Raw genomic sequence first — 27,976 nt, forward strand, 5'->3', positions numbered from 1 at the left:
TTTTTACAACAAAATATGGAAGGTCTATTGTTCACATGACAATATTTCAGGTCTTATAAAACAATTCTGAATACTGTATTAGGCTTCTTATGTTCACTCTCCCTCATCCCCAACTCTCATAAGTCCTGTATGTGGTGGTGGTGATTCCAAGTAGGCATTATCATTATTATTGGCTGTTTGTATTGATAATGAATGCAATCTCTGTTCCCGATAGCAACTTCCTCACTATTCACAACAGTGAACTTACACAATCATCCAGTACACAAAGGTCCATGGCTTCCCCACCACTTGCCCAGATACCCTTGCAAGATCCACAGATTTTCAGTGACATGCTGAATGATATAACACCCCTGAAAAAGAGCCCAACAGATACTCTTCAGTAGCAAAGTATTGGAAACACATTGCAACCATAGAACAACTGTTTCCACATGTGCCTCTATCAGTGCTCTAGGCAAGACACATACCTACATGGACAGCAATGTAGTGGAGATGTGTGCAATTTATCCTAATTCAATTGGAAGCCAGATGCTTTAGAAATGGGGAGCCAAAACTACTAACATGCCTATAAATCCCATAAACAAACAACGTACCCTACTTAAAACCCTCCAGATTTTATTTATTTTCCTGTTGAGAGTCCCAGCCTCAGAATTTCACAAACTCATATAAAAACAGAGAGAGAGAGAGAGAGAGAGAGAGAAACATTTGTTAGACACACAACATTTTCATTAAAAATATTGCTCTTTTATACTGTTCATTTTCACCTGCATCACTATCAGGAATTTATTTATTCTTTGATTTTGATCCAGAAGCTTTTCGGTACATATTTCGATAGATTTTCTGCAGACTGTCTTCAAAGATTGCTCTGTGGGGTTTGCTTTTATATTCTGCAGCTTGACTAGTCCAATAGTCGTCATCATCCAGTTGAACCATGATGCTCTGCCGTATAGATGAACTAGCAATACCAAAAAAAAAAAAAAACCCCAAACACACATTTATTAAAATGTGATCTTTTGAAAAAGGAAAAGAGTGAATGACATTTATTATTTGATTACTCTTTAAGTAGCATAGGCACTTGAGTGAAGCCTACAAGTTTTGTTTACACAGATGTTTCCAAAATAGACAGTATTAAAGAAAACCTGTTCTTACTACACTTTCTGGGTATACTCTACAGATGTCTCACCTCAGAAATATACTGGATACTTCTATAGTTTCATAAATATGGAAAGTGACTGTTCAGTGTCATTTCTTTCTATGTGCAGATATGTTTGTATTCACTTGATTAGTTTCTGATACAGTCACTTTGTCAATCACCTCAATATCTATGAGCCCAAGATTATTTTTATAGGTTTTGATTCACCCAGTCTCCAACATGCACCTAATGGCTTCTGAGCTTTCTCTTCATGGTGAAATACTGCACCACTGATTTAAGTTACTATTTGGACAGGGCCGATTATATTGGTCTTCCACAACAAGCACTCTGATAGACCCTAGCCACATGCCTGCTATAGTCACCTACCCTAATAGTATGGAATGCTACCTTGTGAATAGTGGCTCCCAAGTCACAGTTTTCTACACTTTTCTCATAAAAAGAGATACTGGTCATTTCAACTAGTAGATGAGCCAGCATCTCCTGGATGGCTTTCACTGGTCAAGATAAATATCATACCTGCTTGAGAGTTGATTGTGCCCTAAGCACCTTGTCAGCATTTGAGTGCAAGACCCACTGCTTGATTCAAATACCAAGTTTTCCATAATTCTGTCCTGACCTCTAATCTAAGAAGCAGCTTGGAACTTAAGTCAGGCTGAATGCAGATAATTTTTAAATGTAGGTGATAACTTGCATCACAGCAGGCAGCATATGATTTATCCTTTAGATGAGAGACAACTGGATTGACCAGCAGATTAGTTTCATTTTGCCCTGAGGGGAGCAGAGAAGAAGCCGATACAACTGCTTCTAAACTGTTGTATTGTCTATTTTATTGTAACCTTTTAATAATTGCTTATTGTGCCAATAATCTTATGTGAGGTCCACCTATTTAAGGCATATTAATATCATAAATAAAACACACACACACATATATATGCATATTTCGTGGATGCTAAAGTGGATGAGAAAAAGGAACTGTTTATCAGTGCTATATAGCCATGTAATGGTCCTTTTAAAGAAGACCATGATAAAACTCCTGGCTTTAGCTTTATATTTGAAGCCCAGCTGACCATGTACTACTTATTTGTAAGGTAAAATGCAGTGAATGAAGCAGAGCAGGAGCACAGTATGAGGAATAGCACCCATAACTCTGGTTCCATAAAATCCAGACTTTTTCACCTAGAACCACAGTCATCATGACAGTCTGAGATATGCTCATGAAAAGCGGCAGCACTTCCTGTGATTTCCACGTCAACATACTGACAATGTCACACTTTTTGAGTGTGCTCACTTTTGGTGCATGGCCATTAGTCATCCCATCCTCATAAGAAATTCAACAGTGGAACGGACATAGCTACATCCATGTTAGAAAAACGTCAGTCTGCTGCCTTAACTGGAAACTATCCTGACAAGCTGAGCTGAAGTGAACTGGGGATTACATGCACAAATCATATTAAGAGCAGGGTAGCTGCACTCAGCTCCACTTTCGGAAATACCTGTCATATACCTGTCACATGCTTTTGTTCCATCTCCTTTAGAGTCCCACAAGTTCCTTTCAAAGTCACTTGCACTTTAAATATTTCAGCATCACGGACCTTCTGTGCAGTCCCAATGGTTTTCAATCATTTACTTTAGTGTGAACATTTGGTCAGCAAAACTACATTCTCCTCTGAACTCTGCCTTGGTACGGTTATTTATGAGGACGCTGGCAGACTTCAAGCTGTCAGAATGTCCTTGAGTCCCTTTCTTTATCCCCAACTCTCACGACTGCTCTACAGAATGTGATGAACCCATCAATGCCCAGACCCTACTTGCATATGACATTTCAAAGTCCATCGTTTTCGCTAATGCTGTGGCAGTAGTTGTTGCAGATTCTTTATTCATGCCTGTAGGTCCCAAAATGATCCCCGTGTCCCAAACTATCACCAGACATAAGCGCATAGCTTTGCTTGCACCAGCTGACAAGACGAGGCTTAGAGTATGAGAGGCAGGGGAGGTGTTGACAGGATAGTAAGAGAAGCAGCCCTGGCTTCTCATATTATTATGGCAACATGAAAAGGAAGAGAATAGCGGCAGATTAAATCAACAGACTTAAGAGTGCCTAAGGTTATGATGGGCTGTGCTTCAAGTGTAAACCAATTCTGTGCATGGATTGGTTTAGAAAGTTATACAAGTCTAGTTCACTTGTATAATTTATTCCAACTGCAACAGGTATAGATAAGGAGTATTTTGGTAACAATTGCAGTGACAGCAGTGAATGGTAAAGCTAAGTGTGGACTAGAACAAGGGGGTATAATAGGAATAGGAGCTTTACCTGCTCTGAAGATCACTGTGGCTTAAACGGTCTCTGTCTGAAATGTCTTTCTTCTTATTGGAATCTTCTGTCTTACTAGAGTCTCTTGACTTAGCAGAATCATCTTTTGACAAACAACTCTCATCCTAAGGAATCAATACAAAGATGGTAATCTCATGTGACTGAAAAATGTAGTCCTTTAAAAAAAGAAACACAATTATATGTATTTTTATTTCATTAAAAAATTAAATCTTGATCAAAACGAACACTTAACAGCCATCAGAGACATGAAAACAGTGGCAATGCAGCGTAAGGTAAGCAAACTACTGGCTCTTCCATTGACATGTGAGGAAGGGATGGGAACGAGAAAAAAGAAAGGTAAGGAAGAAAAGGGAGCATCTGGAAATGGGTTGCCAGAGGTCACCGTGAGATCCTGTTGAGGACCCAAAGATACAATGGGTTTCACAAAGCAATTTGTACTTAAAGACATAATGTCATGAATAGTTCCATGACAGATACAATGTTCAATGGCAAAAATTGTTCATATATGTTATAAAAGTTCTCCCCAAGTACTAACAAAAGGAAACATTTTTTTAAAAAAGCGGGGGTGGGTAGGTATTTTCTCCATAACACTTTAGGGGAAAACGTACAAAAGTTAGCCTTTGCCTTGCACTGTGAGTCCTTAAAATATTTCTCACTCGTTTATGGATCTCTTCTCCATTTACTGTTGCACTCCAGCCAGAACGAAACCTATAATCAAAAGAGAAAAAGGGAAGATTTTAAGTTATGGGCACTGTTTGATCTTTAGAAATGGATACAAGGTCAAATGGTTCTTTCTTACGATGGCCTCATTTTATCAAGTGTAAAACTTACTCTTAATTCCAGTAACGTATAGTATATATTCTGCAATATATGATACATTAGAGGAATATATTAAGCAAATATTGATTTCTGCATATTCATTATCTAAATTTCTAAAATATTCACAAAAGAAAATATATATAAGTATTGATGTTTACTACATGATGGGGCAAAGAGATGTACAGCACAATGCTAAACATGATGTTTACTACATGATTTCAACATGACTTTGAAGCCAAGTGTGCTTCATTTTCCAATTATCTGATGCATTGTATTTGTCACAAACTGAAGCTTCCTGTAATTGTCACAATATTAGCCCTGAGAGGGACAAAGTGAGGACTAATATCGCCCCTTAAAACAAAAAAACCCCTGTAAATCCCTATGGACATTTCTTTAGTGAAATGACAAAATAATCCACTAGTGTGCGCTGTGGCATAAGAAATGTTCACACACCTCAATTTTCTACATTCAAAAATTTAGGTATTAATAAAAACAGTATCAGCTCCTTTTTAATTGTCTAATTTTAGACATAACTATAAAACCTAATCCACACTTTAAGCCATTACATTAATATTTACACCACCCAAAGTCACCATACAACAAAGCTAAAGCTAAAATTTAACACCCATAATCTAAATTGAAACCATTTTATGATGTGCAACTCCTACTGGAGTTATTCTCTGAAGCTCATTTTCAAAAAGCAATTTCTTAAAACTATAAATAAACAGAATTTCTAAAGCATAAAGACTCAAATAATGCTTGTGCAAAACCACCAACTTCTTACATATGGGATTAAGGTGTTGGTAGTTTCTTGCAGTGCTGCCAGAATGGTCGTATTATTTTACTCTGACAAAACCAAATAAACTTCTACAACTGTATTCTTTGTCATACTTCCAATTTTCCTCGGGACTAGCAAACATTCTGCAGTTACATCAGTTTAAATTGTTTATCGATTCCAATAGATTGTATAAACACTTTGGATATATAGCTCGGTGACCTAGAGTAAGCCAGATCAATATAGAACTACTCATAATTCATTTCAAAGATGCTATGTCGAGAGCAATCAACAGAACAAACTATTTTCTGTTGTAATGTAGCTAAAAGCATTTTCCCTCTTTTATAAGGACTTTTAAAAAATGCTAAGCAGAGTTGTATTTTTCAGCAAAAAGAATCAAAGAACAAATCCAGAAATCTTATCAATGTGGCCAATCTAAATTTTACATATTCATAAGGATAAAGTAGACAATGTAAGTGAAATCCTATTCATGTCTACTCTGAAGTAAATTCAAAATGAGTCTTACTTGCAGGTAAGTGCCTATATGACCACAGCCTCAGATGTACAAAAAATAAGATTTGTCCACCTGGACTATTTAAATAGAAGCTTACCACTCTATAGTTTGCAATGGGTATGTATTTTCAGAGACAGCATTTCTAGCAATAAATGCTCAAATCCTCTATTAGCAAGGAATACTAATGTATCTCATATCAACAAAGTTATTATGGGAACATTCTGCAAAATCATTTGTGGCTCTTAATGTAGTGCTTTCCCCCTGCCATAGTGTATCACAACAAGAAGTGCAATTGCACTTCTGTGGCTTCCATGAAGAATTTATCAGTTTCAAAAGGCAGAGGATTTGTGCTGAGAGGAGAAGGAGGAAAAAACATACAAGGACAAACTATCACAGGGTAAAAATCAATAAAGTACTATAGTAGCAGATGCATATCTACTGAGCAAGCAACTATTGTAGAAAGGGTGGGGGAGAGAAGGGGAGAAATTGCTCCATGGATAACTACAACTGCAAAAGTGAATCTCTGAGAGCTTACCAATGCAATTATGCTCATTAACAAAACCAGATTTAATTTAAACGTAATATGGCCTAGCAAGAGTCATTCAGTACACAATGAGTACTTTTAGATGCCAAGAAATTAGCCCTGGAATAATCCAACAGAAGACAAACCATATGAAATCAGAAACAATGCAACAAGAATTAATTAGATCAAACAGAGATTAGATAAAATGAGGTTGCTCATGATTCCCCCTCCCAGTGAATTTAGGCCTGATTTACACATTAGGCTGGGCTTAAGGAGGAAACACAGGAAATGAAGACTCCCTATGTCTGCTCTCCCATCCTTCACTTTGTCCCATAATCCTAGAAAGGAAAAAGATTCAGATACCGTTTCAGGTTCACCCTGGTCATTCTTGCCAGAAAAAGGGATGTCTGTTTGTAATTTTCTTTCTGGAGGTAAATGCAGTTGGGTGTGTGGGGGAAAGAGTGCTGCTAAAAAGAAAAGCTTTTTTGCAGCTTTCTATCTCCCTATCAAAAGCACACTACAGCTTTCCAAGTTAAGTACAAAATGTTTACCAGCCTGAACACCTGTATTTAAAAGAGTTGCTCATGGCTCAGATACTGGGCCTCCCCACCAAACTATTCATCCAGAAGGCACTGCCACACCACACCCAGTGAGGAGGAAGGTAGCCAATGCCTTCCCTTGCCCACAGAATAATGGACACTGTGATGGAAAAAATGTTCCCAAGTGCTTGTGGATACCCTGCACTACCATACCAGCTCTTGGAAAGTTGTATGAACAGATCACCTCTGGAAAGCATTAAAAACACAAATGGAGGCTGCCAAACCTACTGCCATTTCAAGTAAAATCACTCCATCTGTTTTGACAAATATTTCACAGTAGTCTGAATATGAAAGGAAGTAGGTTAGAGCATCTGGCATACAAAGAATGATGTGGTGAGCATTACAATAACCAACCTTCTCAAGAAACACTTTGGAAATCTATTGTTCTGACCTACAGCAGACAAGATCAAGTCTTGATGAACCATATCAGACAAGTTACAGAGGCCAAGAGTAACTGCTCGTGATGAGCTGCACCTTTCCGTTTCTCTAGGCCAGCCAGGCAGTTTTTGATACCTGTCAACTGCAGAACAGACAAGGTCACATCACGCTGGGTGAATCAATCCCCAAGATATGCAGTCCCTATAACGACAGGAAACTGTAAGCCTCTCTCTATGCCTGTATCACCTCGTAGAATCATTGGCACTCTGCTCACAGCTCCATCTCAATGACTGAGATCTGTAGCCGAGAGAATCCATTTTCTAGCTTACTGAGATGTCTATACGCAAGATGGATATCTGTATCAGACTGCCTTATTTGTTGCTCAGACTCTTATTGTCTTCTAAGGCCATGTCTTCACCTCAGTTGCTGCTATTCAGAATCAGGATGAAACAGAGAAGAGCATTGCATGCTTGTTGTGGGAAAATCTTGAGACAGGACTCCTTTTAGTCCCATTTCAAACACAGTCCAGATTCATCAGTAGGGACCTTTCTAGCCTCTCCTTAACTGGAAATGACTCAGAGTTCAAGGAATGTGGGATTTCGTTTGTCATTTTTCCCGTCTCTTAGTTTAGTTCAGGAAGCAAAGAAAACTATAAGTTTCAACATCCCTGACAAAAAAGCCAATGCTTCCAAGTCATTTCTAGTTAATGGAGATGCAAGAAAAGTGTTGCCTGTTGCTAGTTACCTTCCTGCTTTGTTCTTAAATGTGTTTATTTGGAGGGGGGAGTTCCTGGTGGAGAGCTTGGGGGAAAAAAGGTTTTGTATTTTTACAGGTGAGCTGGGAGTAGTTGTCCCTTCTTGGTAGAAGTTATGTTCCAACCTATAGTCTCAGCCAGAACCTCAGGTACCAGCTGAGATGGAAACATTTCTAAAATGTCTCCAGGATATGTCTCTTTGCAGTGGGATCTGGGCCTATTCCAAAACTGGCATGAGGCACACTGCAGGCGGTGTAGACACTTCCCCAGGAAGCACAACACTCACCATGAGACCTCAGGAGTGATGAAGAAGTAGCACTTGTCACCTTTCACTTGCCACATCTGAAGCTCCAGACATGCATACATGTTCAGAATGAATAGCAGAATCTATTTTAAATCTCACAATCATTCGGGAGTTTTGACAAAGAGAAATGAATAGATTCTGCAAAACAGTTTTGGAACAGAACCAAGTGCTTCCACCATTCCTAATTCCTCTGTAGTCTGTGTCAGATATCTGCAACACAATCATAGCAATTCAATTCAGATTAACTTATATAACACCTTTCTACATTACAGTGCCCAAGGCACTTTACAACCATAGAAATGACAAAATTTACAGAAAAAGTCACATTGTAATATTTTGAATGGTTACGGAATGACAATTTTAAAAAACAAAACTAAAGAATCTGTTTTGCATGTAAGATAATATCCACAATGTAACATACGTAATGTCACCTCATCTGTTACAAACAACCAAGACAACACCAGCAAAAATACAATAATACAAAACGCCAGAGACCAAATGCAAAGCAAACATTCCACTATCCAATGGAATCTGCCCAATCACAACAAGGTGCCCATGCCACTCAGACCACTTCCATAGAGAGCACATTGCCATCCACTCCAAAGAGTCAGGATTAATACGACTGTAACTGATACTGCAGACCTTGGTGCCATAGCATCAACAACAGGGAAAGAGCCACAGAACAAGAGCACTTTGGCTCATGCCCCTAGCTCAAGTAGCTCTCAAGTGAATAAAATACCTGCAAGGTGGGAGAGGCAAGACAGGCAAACTCAGCTTCCAGTGTCAAGGTATTTCCACTTGGTGTTCCCTCCCCACCAGCCTCTTGCAGTCAGAAATGCAAGTCACTGACGAAGCTGAGGGGAAATTTGGAATGTGATAGATGACATATAATTGACCTGCTGAAAGTGGCTGACCGTTTTAACCCTCAACACTGAACTGAATAGTACTGTACATACAATGAGAATTAAAGGCATTTATGAAATGAAGGTAACAACGTTCCCCAGGTGGACTGTACCAGTACTTGAAGAGGGTCAGCTGCTTTGCATCTCAACTCTGGAATATCTGCCTTCAATGCCAACTTAATATGCCAATTAGATGCCAATGTTGCCGCATGGCTTATATATCACTACATGGGCATACTGCTAGAGACACTTCATCCTAAGATTTTAATTATCACCATACCAGAAATGTGCCAATACGCCAACAAACCTTAAGTTGTTAACCTATCGGTAAAAGAACCAACCACCTGAAATACTAAAAAATACAGGTAACACTGAGAAGACAGCACATTTGTTTAGATTTTGTGGATAAATGACATTACCTTTCTCTAAGAGACAAGCAATTAAACATAGGAGTTGAGTAATACTTCTGCAGTTGTGGAGGTGCTGAATGCATTAGCAGTTGAGTTGAATGGAGCTGCCTACCAGCTATACTCGAAATCAAGTGCTCATCGTAACTGTGAGAAAAACTATGCAGGTCTTTATCAGAATGTGACCTGGTAGCCTGCCGGAAACAAAAAAAAGAGGAGCATAATTTTTAATAACGATAGATAGTATGTTTAACATCTTGGCTATACTTCAGTACTACAGTACTGAGTATCGTAGTACAATGAAAACATTGTTTTTGTATATTAAAACTCTGAAGCAGCAGAAATAGCTAGAACACTACAAGAAAGGAATCACAGTCCTTTGCATCCTAAATGCCATTTCTCAGGTCATCCACATATCTGAAATTTCCACTTCAGATTTTGAAAATTCTGGTGACTGCCTGAAGGATGTTTTATTTAATTTCTTCAAGGTAAGGGGTTGTTCCCAGCATATTTGTCTTATTAGTGCAAGGACTTCCATTTGCACAACAGGCCTTCCTCTCTTCTCCCTTTGCAAATTGAGAGCAAGCAGGGATAGAAGAGAGAGGGGAAGTTCCACTGCATAGGCAGAATTGTGCTAATGGGATGACTGTTGGATGCAACCCTAAGACAAAAGTGTTGGCCATATTTAGTAAAATGTCACAGTAAATGAGATTCTACCAATATTTAGATGCAATGAAAATGAAATAACATGCCTTCAAATAAAATCCTTTTTTGAGATTTAAGCAATGAATGGCAGGATTGCCCAAGTCAAGATAGAATATAAATTTTAAAACAGTGTGCTTGTCTCAAGGTGCCTAACTTCAACATATATCTAAAATAAACACATTATAAAAACAGTTTAGAAAAAACAAAAACAAAGCAGAAACCTCTCAGGCCACAGGCATGCCAGAATGTAAACATTTTGAGCTGGAATCCATCAGAGAGGAAGCCAGATAGAAGGATCTCCCGAAGTTCCATAGCCCTACGGAAGTGAAGCCCCTTGCCTGTGTTACTGCCTACTGAAATTTGGATGGCGCTGGAACACAGTAAAATGGCCTCTTCCATTGTCTTAGGACAGAGGACAAGAACGTATGGGAAGATACAGTTTCTTAAATATTTTGGGTCCAAGCTGCTCAGGTCTTTACAGGTGATAACCAACCCTTAAAATTGAGCACAGAAATGACTCAACTGTCAAGGAGATTGAAGTTTAGGCAGATTTACTTTACTCCAATCATCCCTGCCAAACTCCTCCAACTACACAATATTTTCACAATAAATGAGGGGAGTAGCTTTCACAACACCTTCTCAAGCTGCAGTTGATGGAGCAGTTCTCCAAAACCAGCATGGAAATGCAGCAGGATAGCAGAAGGAAGAATCAGTCCATCACTTTTGTGCTTGTCCACTTGGTAGTCTGTTAGAGGGCTAGTAACCTGTGTTTACATGCTGGTCATAGAGAATAGGACTTCTTGTCCTCCAATGCCACCATGGAAACACAAGTGATAAACCTCTTAGCAGGGAGTAAATATTTTTGCAGGCTTATTCACAAGGCTGTCCTAAGAGCCACTGTGCATGATGGTGAATTGATTGTGTCTAATAGATCATTTAGGCAGCAAGCCTAACCAAGTGTACTCAGAAGTAACTCCTACTGAATTCATTGCGGCTTAGTCCCCAAAAAGTAGAGTTAGGATTGCAGCCTTAGTTGTGAATCATCACCTGAATCCTCATTTATAAAGAGGTCACTGACTCTGGCATAAGTCAGTGTCCAACAATCAATGTATGCAATGACATTTATCTTGAGAAGAGCTGGGACAGTTCTTTGAGTTAGGACTTGGAAAGTTGCAGCTGACAATACTTGGCTAGATAGATTCATCTAGGCAGCTTCAGATTTTACGTGTTCATTGTAGCAGTCAATTTTTCCTCAAAATTTGTGAGGCTGTCATATTTTAACAACGCAAAATATAGAATTGTCAATGGTAAGGAAATAACATTATACAGCAGGAAGCCACTCAGCTCATCACATTCAGCTTTAATTATGCAACGTCCTTTTCAGTACTTACTTTTCGATTCTTGGGTCTATAACTGCCAAGAAGGGTAGGATCTAAAAAATAAAATAAGATAATGTCTAATTTGCAAATTCGAGTCTTTGCTTTTAGAGTGCACATTTATAATACCAATGTTCAAAAAGTCCCCAAAGTATTAGTCCTACTGCACCACCTTCAACTGCAACCTCTGAGAACAGTGGCTTGTTTGATTACCACACAGTATTAATGGTAACTGAGCACATAAACTGTTTGGACAGTGAAATAATTTAGAGTTTGGGACATAATTAGTTATTCAAACCAATGTCTCTGGATGCGTGAATGCTTCAGCAGTGTAAAACACTTGGGATAAAACAAGATACTTCCATTGAAATATCTCTGCTGAATAGATTTTCCACATAAGACAACAGCTTTTCTGGTTCAATTTTTCTGGGATGTGTTAATCTTCCTTCCATTCTTCAAATGAAGCTCCTTACAAGAGAGCATCATTTGGGAAATGGACTAAATATTCTCTTATAAGGATTTTTCAGGACCAACAGGAAGCAACTCCACAAAAGGGTCCCAGAAAATTAATAGGAAAAATAAGCACAATAATGTTTGTTCTAGTATCTAAGCCTTCCCTTTTACTGTCATGGGATCTTGTTAAGAGTTTTTCACCCCATGGCAGGTCTCTTCCCAGTGGAAAGAAGGATTCTGTCTTCTTTTCCCCCTGCTCCATGCTCTCCTACAGGCTGTTGTCATCTCTATTCCTTTACAGAAGGGGGGGGGGGGAAACCTGTCATCATTTCTTTCCCACTCTGGGTCCTTTTAAGTAACAACCCTTCTCCCTTATAGTCCCACTGCAAGGTCAAGTCCCACTCTTCTGCATGTACATGCAGAGAGAGAATCGATTTCTATTCCCCTAGCCTCACCAACTCTCTCCAGGCCTCCTAAAAATCCACAGAAGATTTATTCTCCTTCTTTTCCCCCAGGTCCCCCAACTTCTAGGTGACCTCATTTGTTAACACCAGGAGCCACAACTGAGCCTCCACACCGGAGCAGCTGGGAGGCAGCAGCAGAAATGAGCCAGCCCTATAAGACAGGCATAGGCAAACTCGGCCCTCCAGATGTTTTGGGATTACAACTCCCATCATCCCTGACCACTGGTCCTGTTGGCTAGGGATGATGGGAGTTGTAGTCCCAAAACATCTGGAGGGCTGAGTTTGCCTATGCCTGCTATAAGACATCAGCAGCATATTACTAAAATCTCGCTGGAAGCAACCTAAAGCCAATACAGTACTAACAATCAACAATAGCTTTATTTATTAGCTTACATTATTATTAGCATTTATATGTATTTCCATCCAATTTTCTGACCAAAATGCTGCTTACAGGTAAAAAAACCACATATACAAGAATATTAGAAACAATGTTCATTTTTTTAAATTAAAAAAACCTCATTCATTGGTAATTATCACTTAACACAGCACAGAGGTAAAGAAGTAAGTTCACAACAAATAACAATGGATTGGGTCTCTACTGTAACACCTATTAACAGGAGTCACAGTATTAGGATGCAATTCTATACACCTGAGGTAGGGAACCTCTGATCCTTGGGACTGTATCAACACCACACTCCCCGCCCCCACATTAATAGGTGGTATTAATTGACTTGGATAGAAAAGGCAAACTTGCAGTTAAAATGCATGAAACTAATTGGCTGCCTTAATCCTAAGGTCTGAAATGTATGTATCAATAAAATAATGGGTCACCATATCAAGTAAATTTGGACATGTGGAACAAGAAACAAAAAAGGTTGGGAACCACTGCTGTAAAGGACTGCACTGCAAAAAGAGTTACATAGGACCTCTTTTTCATGTTACTGTTAGGTTCATGGGCCACTAGGTTAACACTGAAAGCCTGTGGACGTGTGGGAGAAATTCCTGTCCCAGCAACTGGTATACAATAAAGTAACTCTGACATTTTTAAAAGATATAAACCTTGCTGCATGAACTCCTCTGGCATGACTGCAAGCTTGTGACATGGGAAAAAGCCTTGCTGGGCAGCCTCCATGCCACTCAGCAGAACAGGGAGAGACAGAAATTCTGGGTACTAGGAGAGTTAACATGAGAATGATGTGATACACCAAAGTTCAAGCCACACTGCAAACAAGGATGTGGATAATATTATCTTACGTGGAAAAGTTCTTCTCTCAAGCGGAACAGTTCACAGAGGGAAATTACGTTCCACCCCGGGGATGATCTACAAAGAAAAGGGCTCTCTTATCTGATGCTCTACCCTGAGACTCTTAAACAATAATTGAGACCTCGTTTTTGATCCCTAGAGACTATGACACACAAACAAAAATCCATATAAAAGTATGCACAAATGCCAAAAACCTAACAAAAATGTTTCAAAGCAGTATAGTGCCTTAATTGCAAATGAACATGACAGGTGGTAACACTGCAAGAGAACGCTATATGGAATTGCAATGGCTTTCAACACGGCTTTTCTCTAACAGGTTCCAACTCTAATCCATGGATTACTGGAAGCAACAGAGCAGATAATCCAAGGGGTGTAAATGGGAAATAAGAGATCATAAGCTCAGTGAGACTTCCTGAAAACACAGTCAGCAGTGAAGGCTGACTTTATAGGAGTATGGGGTTGTATTTTTAAAGTCAAGTGAGAGATATGAAACACAAAATGTCTAGATTGTAAGGAATGAGGCAAAAAGACTTGTAGACTCCCCAGTCAGGAAGATGGTATATATCAGCAAGGAATACACAAGTAGTATTTGTTCTTGTTAAAACACTAAGATCTTTTAGAATTATCTCATCACTAGCAATATTTACAAAAATGTGTTATGCTGTTACCAAGAATGTAAGGAATCAGATACTGTGTTAAATACCAAAAATTTTTATGAACTAGAACACAGACAAAATTCAGGCCACTGTAGCAATTACACATTGTAAAATATAAACATGTTTATGTCTATAATTGCACACATCTTTTGTATACAAAAAAGTACTTACCATAGGTTGTCTCAGGCCAAGCATCTTTTATATTGTCTTTAGGACGGCACCAAGTAAAAACATCAGGTGAAGCAGACAGCTGTTCTGGCTGAAAATTAAATAATTTCTTAAGTGTTTTATTTATAGTTCAAAATGTGTGCCTGTATGCAGTGACCCAGTTTGGACATACAAACAATGGTTTATTGTTCCAAGCATAAGTGCTGGACTCATGCACTCCTCCCTACCCTACAGCCTTGCCATAAGGTTAGTCGCTTATGCTTCCATTGCTGTTTAATTGCAGCTTAGTTTTACATCTGAATCCTCAACTATGATTAATCTAAAGTATGGTTTATGGAAACAAGCCATCTTCCTGGTTTGAAGTTGGCTTGTTTCCATAAGCTGCAGTTAAGACCAACCACAGTTTGTCTAGGTTCAGACATATCACGTAATTATGATTAGCTAAAAACAGAAGTGCAAGCTATTAGACTTCCAAATTCCCAGCCCTGCCAAATTATCATTACCTCAGTTTGTCATACACACTTGTTTGTCATTATGTCTGAATAATGCCTTTTTAAAGTGTCTATTGAAAGAATCAAAGACATTACAATTTACACATTACATGATATTTAGGGGGGGAAATAGTTGGAAATCCATTGGATACACTTTCAAACCCAGAAATATGTGTGGCCTGAGGCCTTCATTTGACCATGCACATCATACTCCTGGTCAACAAAATCATGACATTAGAAATTTCTCCAGAATATATATATTTTTTTAGTTTTCCTTGTTTTACAAAAGTAGCCTAATTAAAACACACACACATAAACATAAGGGCTTTAGCCCTTTTAGAACTTTCAGCTACTATCAAGTAGAATTTATACAACCATTGTGCTATCCAGTGCAGTGGGAAAATAGACACACAAATAATTCAACATGGCACTCATGAAATAACAGGTTCTTTGTCAACTGCCAGCATCAACAAAAGAACTTGAGTAGTGCTTTATTTTACATTTAGAGCGCTTAGGAGAAAATAAGCAGCCACAAAGAGAAAGAGCTGAATGAAAGGCTTCTTAGAGTAACTGTGAACAGCAAGATTTGCTCCTGGCTTAAATTGGAATTGCTGTAGGGCATACATACACGTCGAACTACAAATGGAGGTCTATCCGATTCTTTTCTGAAATCAAAAGGTCCTAGGTCTAGATGGGCCAGGCGTTGTCTAAGTTGCTGAAGCTCACACATTCGCCTTTTGGTGTAAGGAGATGGAGATCGAGAAAGAGAGGCTACTGTGGGCTGCTCATACGTTTTTGCTGCTAGGCCCTGCCTGTTTCTCTCAAGTGAGGGAGGATTCTTTTTTGGTGACCTTATCTGTGGCGTTCCATCTTTGGATGAACGTTGCTGCTGGTCTAAGTTATCCTGAATTGAAGAGAGTCAATAAGAAAGAATGAACGGCTTCAGAGAATATGTCCGCACTATCAACAACACAGCATTCAACAATTATATTGCTTTTAACACACAAAGTCTCCAGAACAAACTTCAAAACCTCAAGATCACACACAGCTTCATTCTTGGAGGTGTCTCATTCTTCCCACTCTCTGCTTCTCTTCTATTCTTAGTTCACCTGCCCTACAAGAATATTGAACCATCTTCCACCGCCTAGAAAAAAGAAACACTCTGATGCTCCTTTCAGAGGAGTTTCCTCCACCATTACAGTGGTACCTCGGGTTAAGTACTTAACTCGTTCCGGAGGTCCGTTCTTAACCTGAAACTATTCTTAACCTGAAACACCACTTTAGCTAATGGGGCCTCCTGCTGCCGTCGCGCCGCCGAAGCACAATTTCTGTTCTTATCCTGAAGCAAAGTTCTTAACCTGAAGCACTATTTCTGGGTTAGCAGAGTCTGTAACCTGAAGTGTATGCAACCTGAAGCGTATGTAACCCAAGGTACCACTGTACTGACATTGGCCTACTCAATCAAGACAGTGTATGGGTGGTGGTCCAAGGGGTGGTGGTCCAAGGAGTATTTTGCCTTGCTTGCATATACAGGGGTTGCATACACAGGAGTTGTCAAACATTTGGGGGGCCTAAAAATTGCAGATAAAGAGACTAGACCACAGAATGGTGAGGGCATGCCACTCCATTAATGGGTTAAAAAAGCACCCGAATCAACCACTGCTGCACTCACTCTGAGAGAACCTATTTGCATCTCTCCTCTGTTCAGAACAAATGGAAAAGTGGATGTCCAGTCCTTTCTATCTATGAAATATGAGCATGTTGAAGGCAACATGTTCAATGTAGAAGAAGTTAAGGCAGTGCCAACAAGAAGTGAACAGGAACAGCAAACAGTGTCTTGTGAATGGTGGACTTTTGAGGAGGCATACGATACCCAGGATCTTTTGCAGGCATCATTGGGGGTACTAGTGCCAGCAGGTTACCCTTGGAGTAGAGTGTCTAATGCCTTTTATCTATTATTATTATCATTCCTCTAAAATATTACTTGCCTATCTTTCATTGCTAAATACTAAATTCTTGGGTAAACACAGATTCTTGTAGCAGCCACTTTTAGATTCACTTATTTGCAATGTTCAGGCTGCCTTTTACTGAACTTGATTGAAGATGCAAATCAAAATTTCTGAGAAACTTTCATAAGAGGAATTTCACCAAAAGAAACAATCTAGCTATCAATACTCAATCTAAAAATTAAAGTGCAGATAATTAAGTTATGCTAACCTGCTTTTGAGCTTTTTCTGAACGTAACAGGTTTTCAGAAATAAGACAACTTGTGAAAAACTTCAATTTTGGTGCAATTCCCTAGAAGAGAGACAATAATTGAACATCAAGCTCCAACTAGAGAGATAAAGGGTATCAAAGAAGTAAATGTCACCTACTGCAACAAACCATTCCTAATTTTAACAGTTTCCTTTGTTAATTTCAGCCTTTAATAAAGATAATTAGAAAAGACAGAACAGCAATGGTAAATGTCAAGAAGATAACATTTGCATTTCTGACAATTCAATTACTGATGATTATATTGCTTTTGTAGTACAATTAAGGTCTGCCGTTTATTTCAACACATTGCTTTGTCAAAAGCATTTAAAAAGATTTTCATGGCATGTTACATATCACTAATTAAAAGTCAAGTATTGCTGTACAACCTTTACTCACATCACTTTCAAACTTTTTTGATATGGACAATGGAGACATTATGATATCCTTTGTTTACACAAAACCTACATTTCCCCTATGTTTGTTTGCCACATCTTAATGCTGGACAAAGGAAAACAAATTATAACAAACTCCTTTTACTTTTCCAGAATTAAACACCCCGCCCCACCAGCAGTGAGGGCAACATCATGGTTATAAAAGAGAATATCAGGCAATGCCTGTCAACCAGAATGACAAGCTGCAGATTTTTGCATTTTCCTCCCTGTAGCAGGCAGAGGGTGTAGTCACTGGAAGAAATATGTGGCACAAGGAATACAGGGGAAGTAGCATAGGATTTGCCATATGTGGGGGAAATGTTTCCTCCTATTCCGTTCCTGTTATTTGTGTCCAGTCTTTATCCTCAGCCTATATTGTGTCCTTGTCCTAACTAGACTTATTGCAGGCAACTTGCACTGATATCATGTGAAACGAACTGCACCAAATGACCCCATATGAAGAAATGGGTGTTAACATGGAATTTCGTAGCACACTCACAACTCAAATAGGAATCTGCTGAACTAATAAAAATGTTTGCTAAAAGCAGCCATTCACCAAAGGATCTGTAGGTAGCCAATGAAATGCCATTTTTAAAAAGATACAATAAAGTGAAATCTATGTAATTATAGATCTGTCAAGATATATTTTGTTCCAAGTACAGTAATGGAAATAATTGCAAAAGGTAGGAATGGAATAGAGAAAAACAAGTTTTGTTAAGCAGCAGCAGCTTGGTTTCTATAATAGGAGTCATTCCTCACTATTATGGGAAGTTCATACTGCTTCCAACTACTTATTCATCTAGCTCAGTACTGTCCACTCCTTAGTGTTTAGGTGGGTTTTAAAAATATTTTTGTTCAGGATTGCTTTTAATTAGTGTGTTGAATATAGTCTTAGATACTGCTATGGCTTGCTGTGGTACATTGAATGAAATGTTGACATAACTGTGATTATGCTGTTATTTTATACAGTTTTAAATACATTTCAACATTGTAAGCTGTCATGGGAAAATACCATTTTTCGAATGGCAGCCAATAAATTTATTAGATAAACAAATAAAATATTTGACCAACAGAAGATTTCCAGGCTCTTGGGCAGAGGGACTTTCTATACTGAGAACCTTTTAACTGGAGATACCAGATGAATCTAAAGCATGCATTCTGCAACTGAACTATGATTCCTTCACAGACCACCATTCTTGTTTATAGTATGTGGTGGCAATAGTCAAAAGCATATCACCCAACCAAGTCGCATAGAAACAAAATGTCAGAAAAATTCAATTCAAATAAGCAAGAGGAAGTTTATGCTCTGTGAAACAAAATGTACTGCATAGAACAGTACAAATGGATCAGGCCTTAATTCAGCGCATCTCTTAAACAAATATCCCCAAAGCCTGGACACTGAATCATATATTGTGATAATGTGGATCTTAAATAATCCACATTGTATATGGAGCATATAAAAGTATTGAGCAATATATCAGAGCAAAGAACAATTTCACCACTTACTGTAAAACCAAAGGCCTTCTTCATTAAAATTTCACGAACTGACCCTCGTTGTCCAGTGATTGATTTAGGAGCAGGGAAAAGGAAATCTCTTGTATTTTCCTCATAAGTGGCTAGAATTTCTCCAACTGAAAATAATAGTTATAAATATGATGGGGGGGGCAGATATCACCTGCTGCCTCTTTTTTATCAAATATAGGCAAGCCAGACTGTATGCAAAAAGGATAGCCCAATCGAAGTAAAGCATTTTTGAATCCTACTAATTTCAATAGAAGAATTAAATACAGACCTATTTTTTTCCAACTAAAACCAATGGGTTATATTCAACTTTATACATACCCACTGAAATCAATGGATTATCAAGTTCTGCCTTCAATAAGTCTACTCCCAATATGACTGAAATGGAAAATTATCCTAAAGACCATTTAAGCAATTCTACTAGTTGTGCATTTGCCTTCTGAGCCCATACAACAGCAACATCATACAAGAACTGGAAAACCTGTTGCAGCAATGTTTCTAGATGATGGGTTGGGAACAGTATTAGAAACTTGATTCTTTCCAGAGCCTGAGCTCTCTGTGTGTGTTTGTATGCTGGGGGTATAAGTCAGATTTAGGGATGGGGTTTAAGTTTAAGTTACCATATTGCAAAATATTAAATTCTAGAAATGAACACTGTGAGACCTCATAAGAGAAAACAATAATCTAAAAACCAGGTGTGGTGTTTTTTTCTTTGCAAATATATAGGCCTTCAAAACATATTACACATATAAACACATAGATTTACATAGCCATATAGGTTTTCTGGCTGATAATGGCATTTTAAAAAGCAGATCAGAGCTATCAGGAAAAAGCAAAAAATATAAATATAAATCTAAACTGATTTTTTTAATCTATTCAAGAAAGCTCCCTGTTTAAAATTTATGGTCTCAAATTTTAACACATCAGCAAAAAAGAGCACCTTGTCAAAACAATCCAGAGCAAAAGTGATAGAAGGTTATGTTGTGTATTGAACATAATTGGTTATTAGCAATGTCTGTGCCTGAGAAGGAATGTTGCTTGTAAGTAGATACTGAAAAATAAGATTAATTCCCAGTGCATGATTGGATAATTACATAAATAGACAACAGCTGCATGATTGGCAGTTCAGTTATCTATGTAAAATTTATTTTTATCAGTTTAACCAACCTTACAACTACAAAATAGACTATCAAGAATTTAAAATATGATACAAAATTCCACAATAAATCAAGTTTGAAACAATATTTCAATTAAAAGTGCCAATAAAAGTAACCCAGATGCAGCAAAATGACACCTCAGACATCTGAAAATGGAAGCAACTCCTGTTTGTCAACCACAGGCTCCTAGTCTGCTAACTGAATTCTACCAGAGGCAGAACGGCGAGGAGATTTTCAGTGGTCCCTTTTTCAATCTCTACCCCCCTGCACCAGGTCCCGCAAGAGAATCCTCCATCCACCTGGACATAGAGGGCTGCACCTCATGGGAACATTTAGATATCGGTTTCCACTGAAAATATTCTGGATCCAACCAAATGTAAACTAGTGATTGCCCTAAAAAAATTAGCCCACCAAGAAAACAGACTTTTGAGATCCAGTGTGGTGTAGTGGTTAAGAGCAGTAGACTCGTAACCGGGTTTGCGTCTCCGCTCCTCCACATGAAGCTGCTGGGTGACCTTGGGCCAGTCACACTTCTTTGAAGTCTCTCAGCCCCACTCACCTCACAGAGTGTTTGTTGTGGGGGAGGAAGGGAAAGGAGAATGTTAGCCGCTTTGAGACTCCTTAAAGGGAGTGAAAGGCGGGATATCAAATCCAAACCCTTCTTCTTCTTTCCTTCCTGAAACCCTGGAGAGTATTAGCCATAGGGATCTTATGAGGGAGAACATAACATTACACTCTGCTCCCCCTTGCCCAGGTGGTCAAGACACTCAGTATGGAGATTCATCAGACATTTTACAAAAGTGGTTTAGAAAGGCAGTTTCTAGTATATCTGAGGACTAAAATATAAATGCACCTGTGTAGGCTCTGCACATGAGGAAACTGCAGAGTGAAGATCATAGAATCATAGAATGATAGAGTTGCAACTATCCTATACGGGGATCAAACCTGCAACCTTGGCGTTATCAGCACCACGCTCTAACTGAGCTATCATATGGACAAACACAGGGAGGTAGCAGGGAAGAGGCTATTATCTTCCCTGGCGTAAGGATAGTGTGTATTGTGATTCTATGCAACAGTGGAAGATCCACAGCTAAGGAAGGTTTATTATGCTGACTCCAATTAGTTGAGTACTATGCTGTTTGCAACCTGAGAAGCAGAGTCCTCTGCAATATGTTAGGCATTCATGAAAATTTCTCTAAAAACCTCCATAATTCATGAATTTATCAATACCTGGAGGAACAGTTTGTATTAATTCAAGTACTGTTGTGTCACCTAGAAAAAAAGAAGAAAACTATAGTCAGAAGTTGTTTTGAGATGCAAACAAAAAGCTTTACACCAATTTAACTTTCTCTAACCTGAACAGAAAAGGTTTGCACAATTTTGATGAGGCAATGATTAGCAGAGATGGATAGTGGACACATTAAGGGTGAAATAGTAGTGGAGATACTAGTTTTTAGCTTGTAAGAGCAGATGGGTTGACTGCTCTGACACTTAATATACTTTTATAGCTTATCATAATCAGATAATCCAGATACATATGGTACAACAGCTGCTTCCTGAGGTTGTTTAAGTGAAATCTTTATTCCTGCCATTTTGGAGGGGTAGCAGGAAGAATGCCCTTTGCTGGTTGCTCAGTTGGCTGTTGTTTTCCACCAGTTAGACAGTACTGAAGCAGACACTGGACATGCACTATCTGAAGAAATAACATATGTAGATGTCATGGTACGCAGCAGACAGTCAAAACCTCCTGCACCCCTAAGACTAATATTTGAGACTCTGTGGCAGTATAACACCCTTGAAGTGTGAAGGTAGGCTCAAATCCTCTGGTGTTCTGATTACAATATGTTTTGCTATCATAAGCATATGGCATAGATAATTTCCATATTTAGTGACATGTAATTCATAAAGTTGACACCTGCTCAATTAAAGGTAAAGGTAAAGGACCCCTGGTTGGTTAAGTCCAGTCAAAGGCAACTATGGGGTTGCAGCGCTCATCTTGCTTTTCAGGCAGAGGGATCCGGCGTTTGTCCACAGACAAGCTTTCTGGGTCATGTGGCCAGCATGACTAAACTGCTGGCACAACGGGGCACTGTGTCGAGTGCCAGAGCGCATGGAAATGCCATTTACCTTCCCACAACAGCAGTACCTATTTATCTACTTGCACTGCTGTGGTTTTGAACTGCTAGGTTGGCAGAAGCTGGGACAGAGCTACCAAGTAGTAGTATTAAATTGCAGCCTTCAAGTCAAGATTTAGCCTAAATCTTTCTCCCTTGTTTATTTAACATACCCCACCTTTCTTCAATCATGGATAGCTCAGTTGGTTAGAGTGTGGTGCTGATAACACCAAGGTTGCAGGTTTGATCCCCGTATGGCAGAGTTCTCCAAACTTTTTATGTTGGTGACACATCATGCATCAGTTCGTGACACAATAATTCAGTTCTATTAGCAAACCGGAGGTTAAACTAACCCCTTCCCAACCCTGGGAGGAGCGTGGAGAATGTTCAAATGGCACACCTACACACTGCAGCCGATACACTAACAGGTCCCGACACACAGTTTGGAAAGCTCTGCCATATGGGTTTGCATATTCCTGCATTGCAGGGAGTTGGGCTAGATCCTCCGGATCCCTTCCTACTCTACAATTCTAAGATTCTATGAAACTTAATGAAGCATACATGGGTTTCCTAGGTGGTCTTGGCCCAGGTATGGGTCAGACCATGATCTGCACAGCTTCATCAAAATGACCATTTTATGTTTTCCCCAGAATTAAAAGAAAGCTTTTGTTAACTTGCTTTCTTGTATTGTCTTTAATCTCTTTGCCATCCTATTTTCACTCTCTTTCTCTCTCATATTCAATAGTGACTAGTAATATTTTGTGTTTTTCAGGGGAGGGGGCAGAGATTAGACTTATGACAAATCTCTGCAAGTGTGATAATGAGCAAAGGTTCACTGAATTTTAAAATTACAAAAGCACCAGTTATTCAAAAGATTATCAAAAATATTCCCAACTGAATACATAGCAATCCATAATTAAACTAATTCTATGGGTTTTCATCTAAAACTTAGTGAGATATTCCAATGAACACAAACACATTCTCATTTTAACTTAGGGTGTTTTTTGTTTCCTTGGCACACCTTACTTTGAAACTTTCTTTTATTTTATTTTTTGATAAAGTGAAGATGACTTTATAGTACATTGCAACTGTCATTTTCTCATCATTCATAAAAAACCATACAGTGGTACCTCGGGTTACATACGCTTCAAGTTACAGACTCCGCTAACCTAGAAATAGTACCTCGGGTTAAGAACTTTGCTTCAGGATGAGAACAGAAATCATGCTCCTGCGGCGCGGCAGCAGCAGGAGGCCCCATTAGCTAAAGTGGTGTTTCAGGTTAAGAATAGTTTCAGGTTAAGAATGGACCTTCGGAATGAATTAAGTACTTAATCTGAGGTACCACTGTATTCTGGCTTTTTTCCTAATCTCCCATTGGCTTTTCATACTCCACACTTTAAAGTAATTTCATGCAAATAATATAATAGAGATAAAAAGTTTTTTAAAACCTACGTTCAAATAGTTCAACAAGGTCTCCTGGGTCAACTACATCAGTATATACCTAAAATGAAAATTTAAGAAAATGAAATGGAACAATTTGGCCTCAGCTATAACAAGGACATAGAATATGGCTACCATAATTTTAAAAGGAAAGGAAAAGGAAAACTGCAATCATTTCTTTCAAAGAGAAAGCAAAAACCAAGATTCATAATTTGGCACAGAGACAAAAGCTTTTTCACAGAAATAACCCATTTTCCTCTCTGATTTTTGCCCTTTCCAGTATTACTTTAGTCATATGTTCAACCATAAATTACAGGAATGTAAATCTGTGTTGCTTTCAAGACAATGGAAAAGCCCACTGCTTACTACCAAATGGGAGATGGTAGTCTTTATTGGTTACTTTATTAGGCACTTACTAATGAAGAGTAATGAGAGTATCAACTCACTTTTAGAGTGCATGATAAGATACACTTGTGAGAACTGACTGAAAGTGGTGTTAATTCTAGCAAGCTAGGCTGTATGGGCTGCAAAGACCCATGTGGGCGGGTGGTGCCATAAGCCATGATACTCATGAGTCAGAAAAACTGCCTGTGAATAGCTACCTTCACTGAACAGCAAACAGGCCAGGAGACTATGGATAATGCAAGACTGGGAAGGACTCACATATGCACCCTACAACAGAGTTGTGAACTTGCAGCTCTTCTGATGTTGGACTACAACTCTCATCATCCCTGGTCACTTGGTCATGCTAGCTGGTGATGTTGGAAGTTGCACCTCAAGAACATGTAGGGGTCACACTCCTGCCCTACAACCATTCTTGAATCAACTTATTAACTGTAAAATACGCAGTTTCCAACCTAAATATCAATTAACACTTGAACACAGGAACTGAGTTCCCATGTGGGTGGGCTTCCCTGTTGACTTCAATGTGAGGTCAGACATGTATGAATAGCAGGAAACTGTGCACAGGGCTAACAATAAACAGTTAAGGCAAAGAGGAAATCTTTGTTCATGCGACTGTATGTACATTGCATTTTCCATCCATGTAAGTAGTGCTTAGATCAAAATGCCAGTAATGCACTGAATGTCATACCCAGGACACGGTGAACATTTACCTTTTCAAATATCAGTTTTTCATTAAATAGAAGGGGAAATATTGCACGAACAGACGATGTCTTCTTATATTGTCCTAGAATGCGGGCACTGATGTAAAGGTCATCTTTGGCTTTCAGGGTAACTCCCGGACATGTTATCTGGAAGATCAATGTTCAATTATGTCACAAAATTTGTATAGTTACTTGATGCCAACATGGGGTTGCTGCTAAAAAAATCTGCATCCCTATATTGAATTCTCTGTCTGCCCCTGCTCAGCATCTTTGGCTGCAGCTGCCACAGGCAAGGAAATGAAGCATATCATAATGTCACAACATTAAGTATGTCTACACAAACTTCTATCGATATGATAATGCAGTAATTTCATATAGTTTTGTTTCAGTTAAAAAAGCAAGAAAAGCATATTTCTACATGTTACAGGAGAGGGGGGAAACTAGATATGGCGATGCCATTTTCAGGAGCAGCCCTGTATCAAAGAGTGCAGCCTGTATTGAATTTTTAGTTCAAGCTAAGAGAAAAATGAAACCAATATTGAAATGTGTGTTTATTTATTATTTACATTTATAGATCACCCTTCATCCAATAGGATCCCAGGGCAATGAACACCCAAGATAAAACAATAAAACAATTTCAGCATAATTAAAGCATCACATTACACCAATACAACAGCTCAGCAGCTCCATTAGAATCATCAATTCCACTCACAGACCTTTCAAATGACTGGGTGAAAAGAAGTGTTTTAAGCAGTTTTTTAAAAGTCATCAATTACAGGGGGTGGGGGGTCAGGATGGGGACGGCTGTATGCTGGGGGGGGTGGAAGTTCCACCAGCAGATTGCCACCACAAAGAAGGCTGTGGATCCCCCCTGCATCACTGTAAAAAGGCCCTTTCAACCAGTGAAACTGCAAGATCCTACACCACCAAATTGCAGAACTCAACTTAGTAGATATGGGTGAGATGTTCCATCAAGTGATTGGGCCCTAACCTATTTAGGGCTCTACACATTAGAGTCAACACCTTGAATTGGGCTGACCGGCAGAAAGGGAGCTGATACTAGAGTGTTTAATGATTGTTTATCCACAAACAACCCCCAACCCATGCAGTCACATTTTGTGCTGGCTGCAGCTTCTACATTGTCCTCAGAGGAAGTCCCACATATAACATATTACAGTGGTTCAAATGGCATCGTATCAGAGCACAGGTCACTGTGGTCAGCCTATCCCTGACACTCCTAAGAACTGAAGCCACCTGGGCCAGAAGTTAGTACCTGCTGCTTCAGGTAGAAAGAGACTCCATCTAGAACTGGTTCTCTCCCCAGTTCTCAGACATGAAAACCATTACAGTGGTACCTCAGGTTAAGTACTTAATTTGTTAAGTACTTAATTTCTGTTCTCATCCTGAAGCAAAGTTCTTAACCAGAGGTACTATTTCTGGGTTAGTGGAGTCTGTAACCTGAAGTGTATGTAACCTGAAGCATATATAACCCGAGGTACCACTGTATTGTTGGGCTTGAAGGGGGAAAGTCCCCCAGGATCATGGGGGGAATCCCAACATTTATTTGGGGATTCAGGGTCGTATAAACTTTACTTTGGAGTTCAGAGAAAGATGAACACTTCTTTTTTTCATGTTCCAAGCTTTCCAGCAAATAAAGAACAGGAAACAAGTAACCATCATCATGAACAAAGTTACAGCTTGTGGTTTGTCTGCCACATGCCCAGGTTTGAACAGCACACTAAGTCAAACCATGGCTTAGCTCACAGCAGTACAACTTGGAGGACAGGAGAAAGAGCAAAGCAACCATGATCTTTTCTCTGGGGACCTGCACGATCACACTAAGTCGTGATTTACCCAAGTGTTACATGCAAAACTTGTCACTCCTGCAAGTATTTTAGCAGCTGATTAACTGCATTCAGCACCAGATGTGACCAACTCACATTCCACACAGGGATTGGTGCAGAGTTTGCGAAAAAGGCAAAACGTTGGCGTCTAATTGGTCAGGAGGAAATGGAGAGGAGGAGATTTAATCTAACGGTTACTGAAGCATTTCAGGAAGTTTGGGGGGTGGGGAGGGGAGAAGAGGCAAAATGAAGTTTCCAGATGTACTCGAGAACGTCAGTCAGTAGAAAGGGGGAAAGAAAAAGTTGGATGGGCCAGTATTTTAGAAACAAATCAAATAAAATCACGTTTTCTGATTGGGCATCAGCGGCAGCAAGTGGGTCACAGACCAGGCGCATCAGTCTTAACAAAGAGTCATGCACCCTCCCGATTTCCGCCAACACCGTTAGGAGGAATTAAAAAACCCCTGCCAGGATTAAGTCAAGAGTGCGCCCCACTCTCATTTTGGGGGGAGGGGTTTTATTTAGTTTTAAAGCAAGAGTGGAAGAACCTGAAGGCGAAAGAGCAGCCCCACAAAGGAAGAAAACTTTGAAGACTCCCCCAAATCGCTTCCTCCAGGTCTCTCCCGTAGACACCGAGGCGCCCCCTCCGCCCTGGCATCTTGACCCCCGTTCTCTGCCCCCTTTCCCGTCTCGCATTCCCCCGTGTCCCACCCAGAGGCCACCATCTTGCCCCCGCCGCGCGCGCTTAACCCTTTCCCCGCCGCCTATTTCGCCTCACCGAGCGGATCTGCAGCTCCAGAACGCAGAGGAAGCCCTTGCTTGGCGACATTATGGGGAAGGAAGAGGAGGGCGGCGGCGGCGGCCCCACTGTCCCACCCGCCGGGTGGGGAGCCACCGGGTGGAGAGGTCGGAGAAGGGGACCTTTCGGTCCCCACACAGGACGTGCTGCACAACTAGGCCCCGCCCGCCGGCCCGCCCTGGACGGACTCGGTAACTATGGCAGCCGGAACGCTAACGGGGCCCCTGAGGGTGGGGAGGGGGCGTGGCTAACGGAACCCTCGCTGCTTTGAAAA

The 27,976-nt window shown here is 39.7% G+C and overlaps 1 protein-coding gene across 2 annotated transcripts; it reads right to left on the reverse strand.

Annotated features, from left to right (window-relative positions):
• Positions 1-27,866, reverse strand: SPATA6 (spermatogenesis associated 6). Of its 2 annotated transcripts, XM_081913997.1 has the most exons (14): positions 27,682-27,866; positions 25,069-25,206; positions 23,966-24,014; positions 21,630-21,671; positions 19,228-19,352; positions 17,252-17,332; positions 15,663-15,938; positions 14,547-14,634; positions 11,554-11,594; positions 9,470-9,651; positions 4,091-4,190; positions 3,462-3,586; positions 762-952; positions 1-350 (listed from the first exon to the last, which is right to left on the reverse strand). In XM_081913997.1, the coding sequence occupies exons 1-13, from the start codon at positions 27,730-27,732 to the stop codon at positions 781-783; spliced, it is 1,470 nt and encodes a 489-aa protein (XP_081770123.1). In that variant the 5' UTR covers positions 27,733-27,866; the 3' UTR covers positions 1-350; positions 762-780. The 2 variants fall into 2 exon arrangements, with proteins under 2 accessions (XP_081770123.1, XP_081770122.1); XM_081913996.1 differs by lacking the exon at positions 1-350 and having other exon boundaries at positions 720-952.
• Positions 27,867-27,976: the final 110 nt, after the last annotated feature.

Source organism: Podarcis melisellensis (assembly GCF_964234715.1).
Source record: "Podarcis melisellensis genome assembly, chromosome: 6".
Taxonomy (NCBI): domain Eukaryota; kingdom Metazoa; phylum Chordata; class Lepidosauria; order Squamata; family Lacertidae; genus Podarcis; species Podarcis melisellensis.

Excerpts from the sequence above, each read along its gene's own strand:
- SPATA6 (XM_081913997.1), bottom strand. The coding sequence starts at position 27,732 with ATGTCGCCAAGCAAGGGCTTCCTCTGCGTTCTGGAGCTGCAGATCCGC. Across the intron at positions 24,015-25,068 it reads AAAAACTGATATTTGAAAAG|GTATATACTGATGTAGTTGA; the intron begins GTAAATGTTCAC and ends TTTTCATTTTAG. Across the intron at positions 19,353-21,629 it reads AATACAAACTGTTCCTCCAG|TTGGAGAAATTCTAGCCACT; the intron begins GTATTGATAAAT and ends TATTATTTTCAG.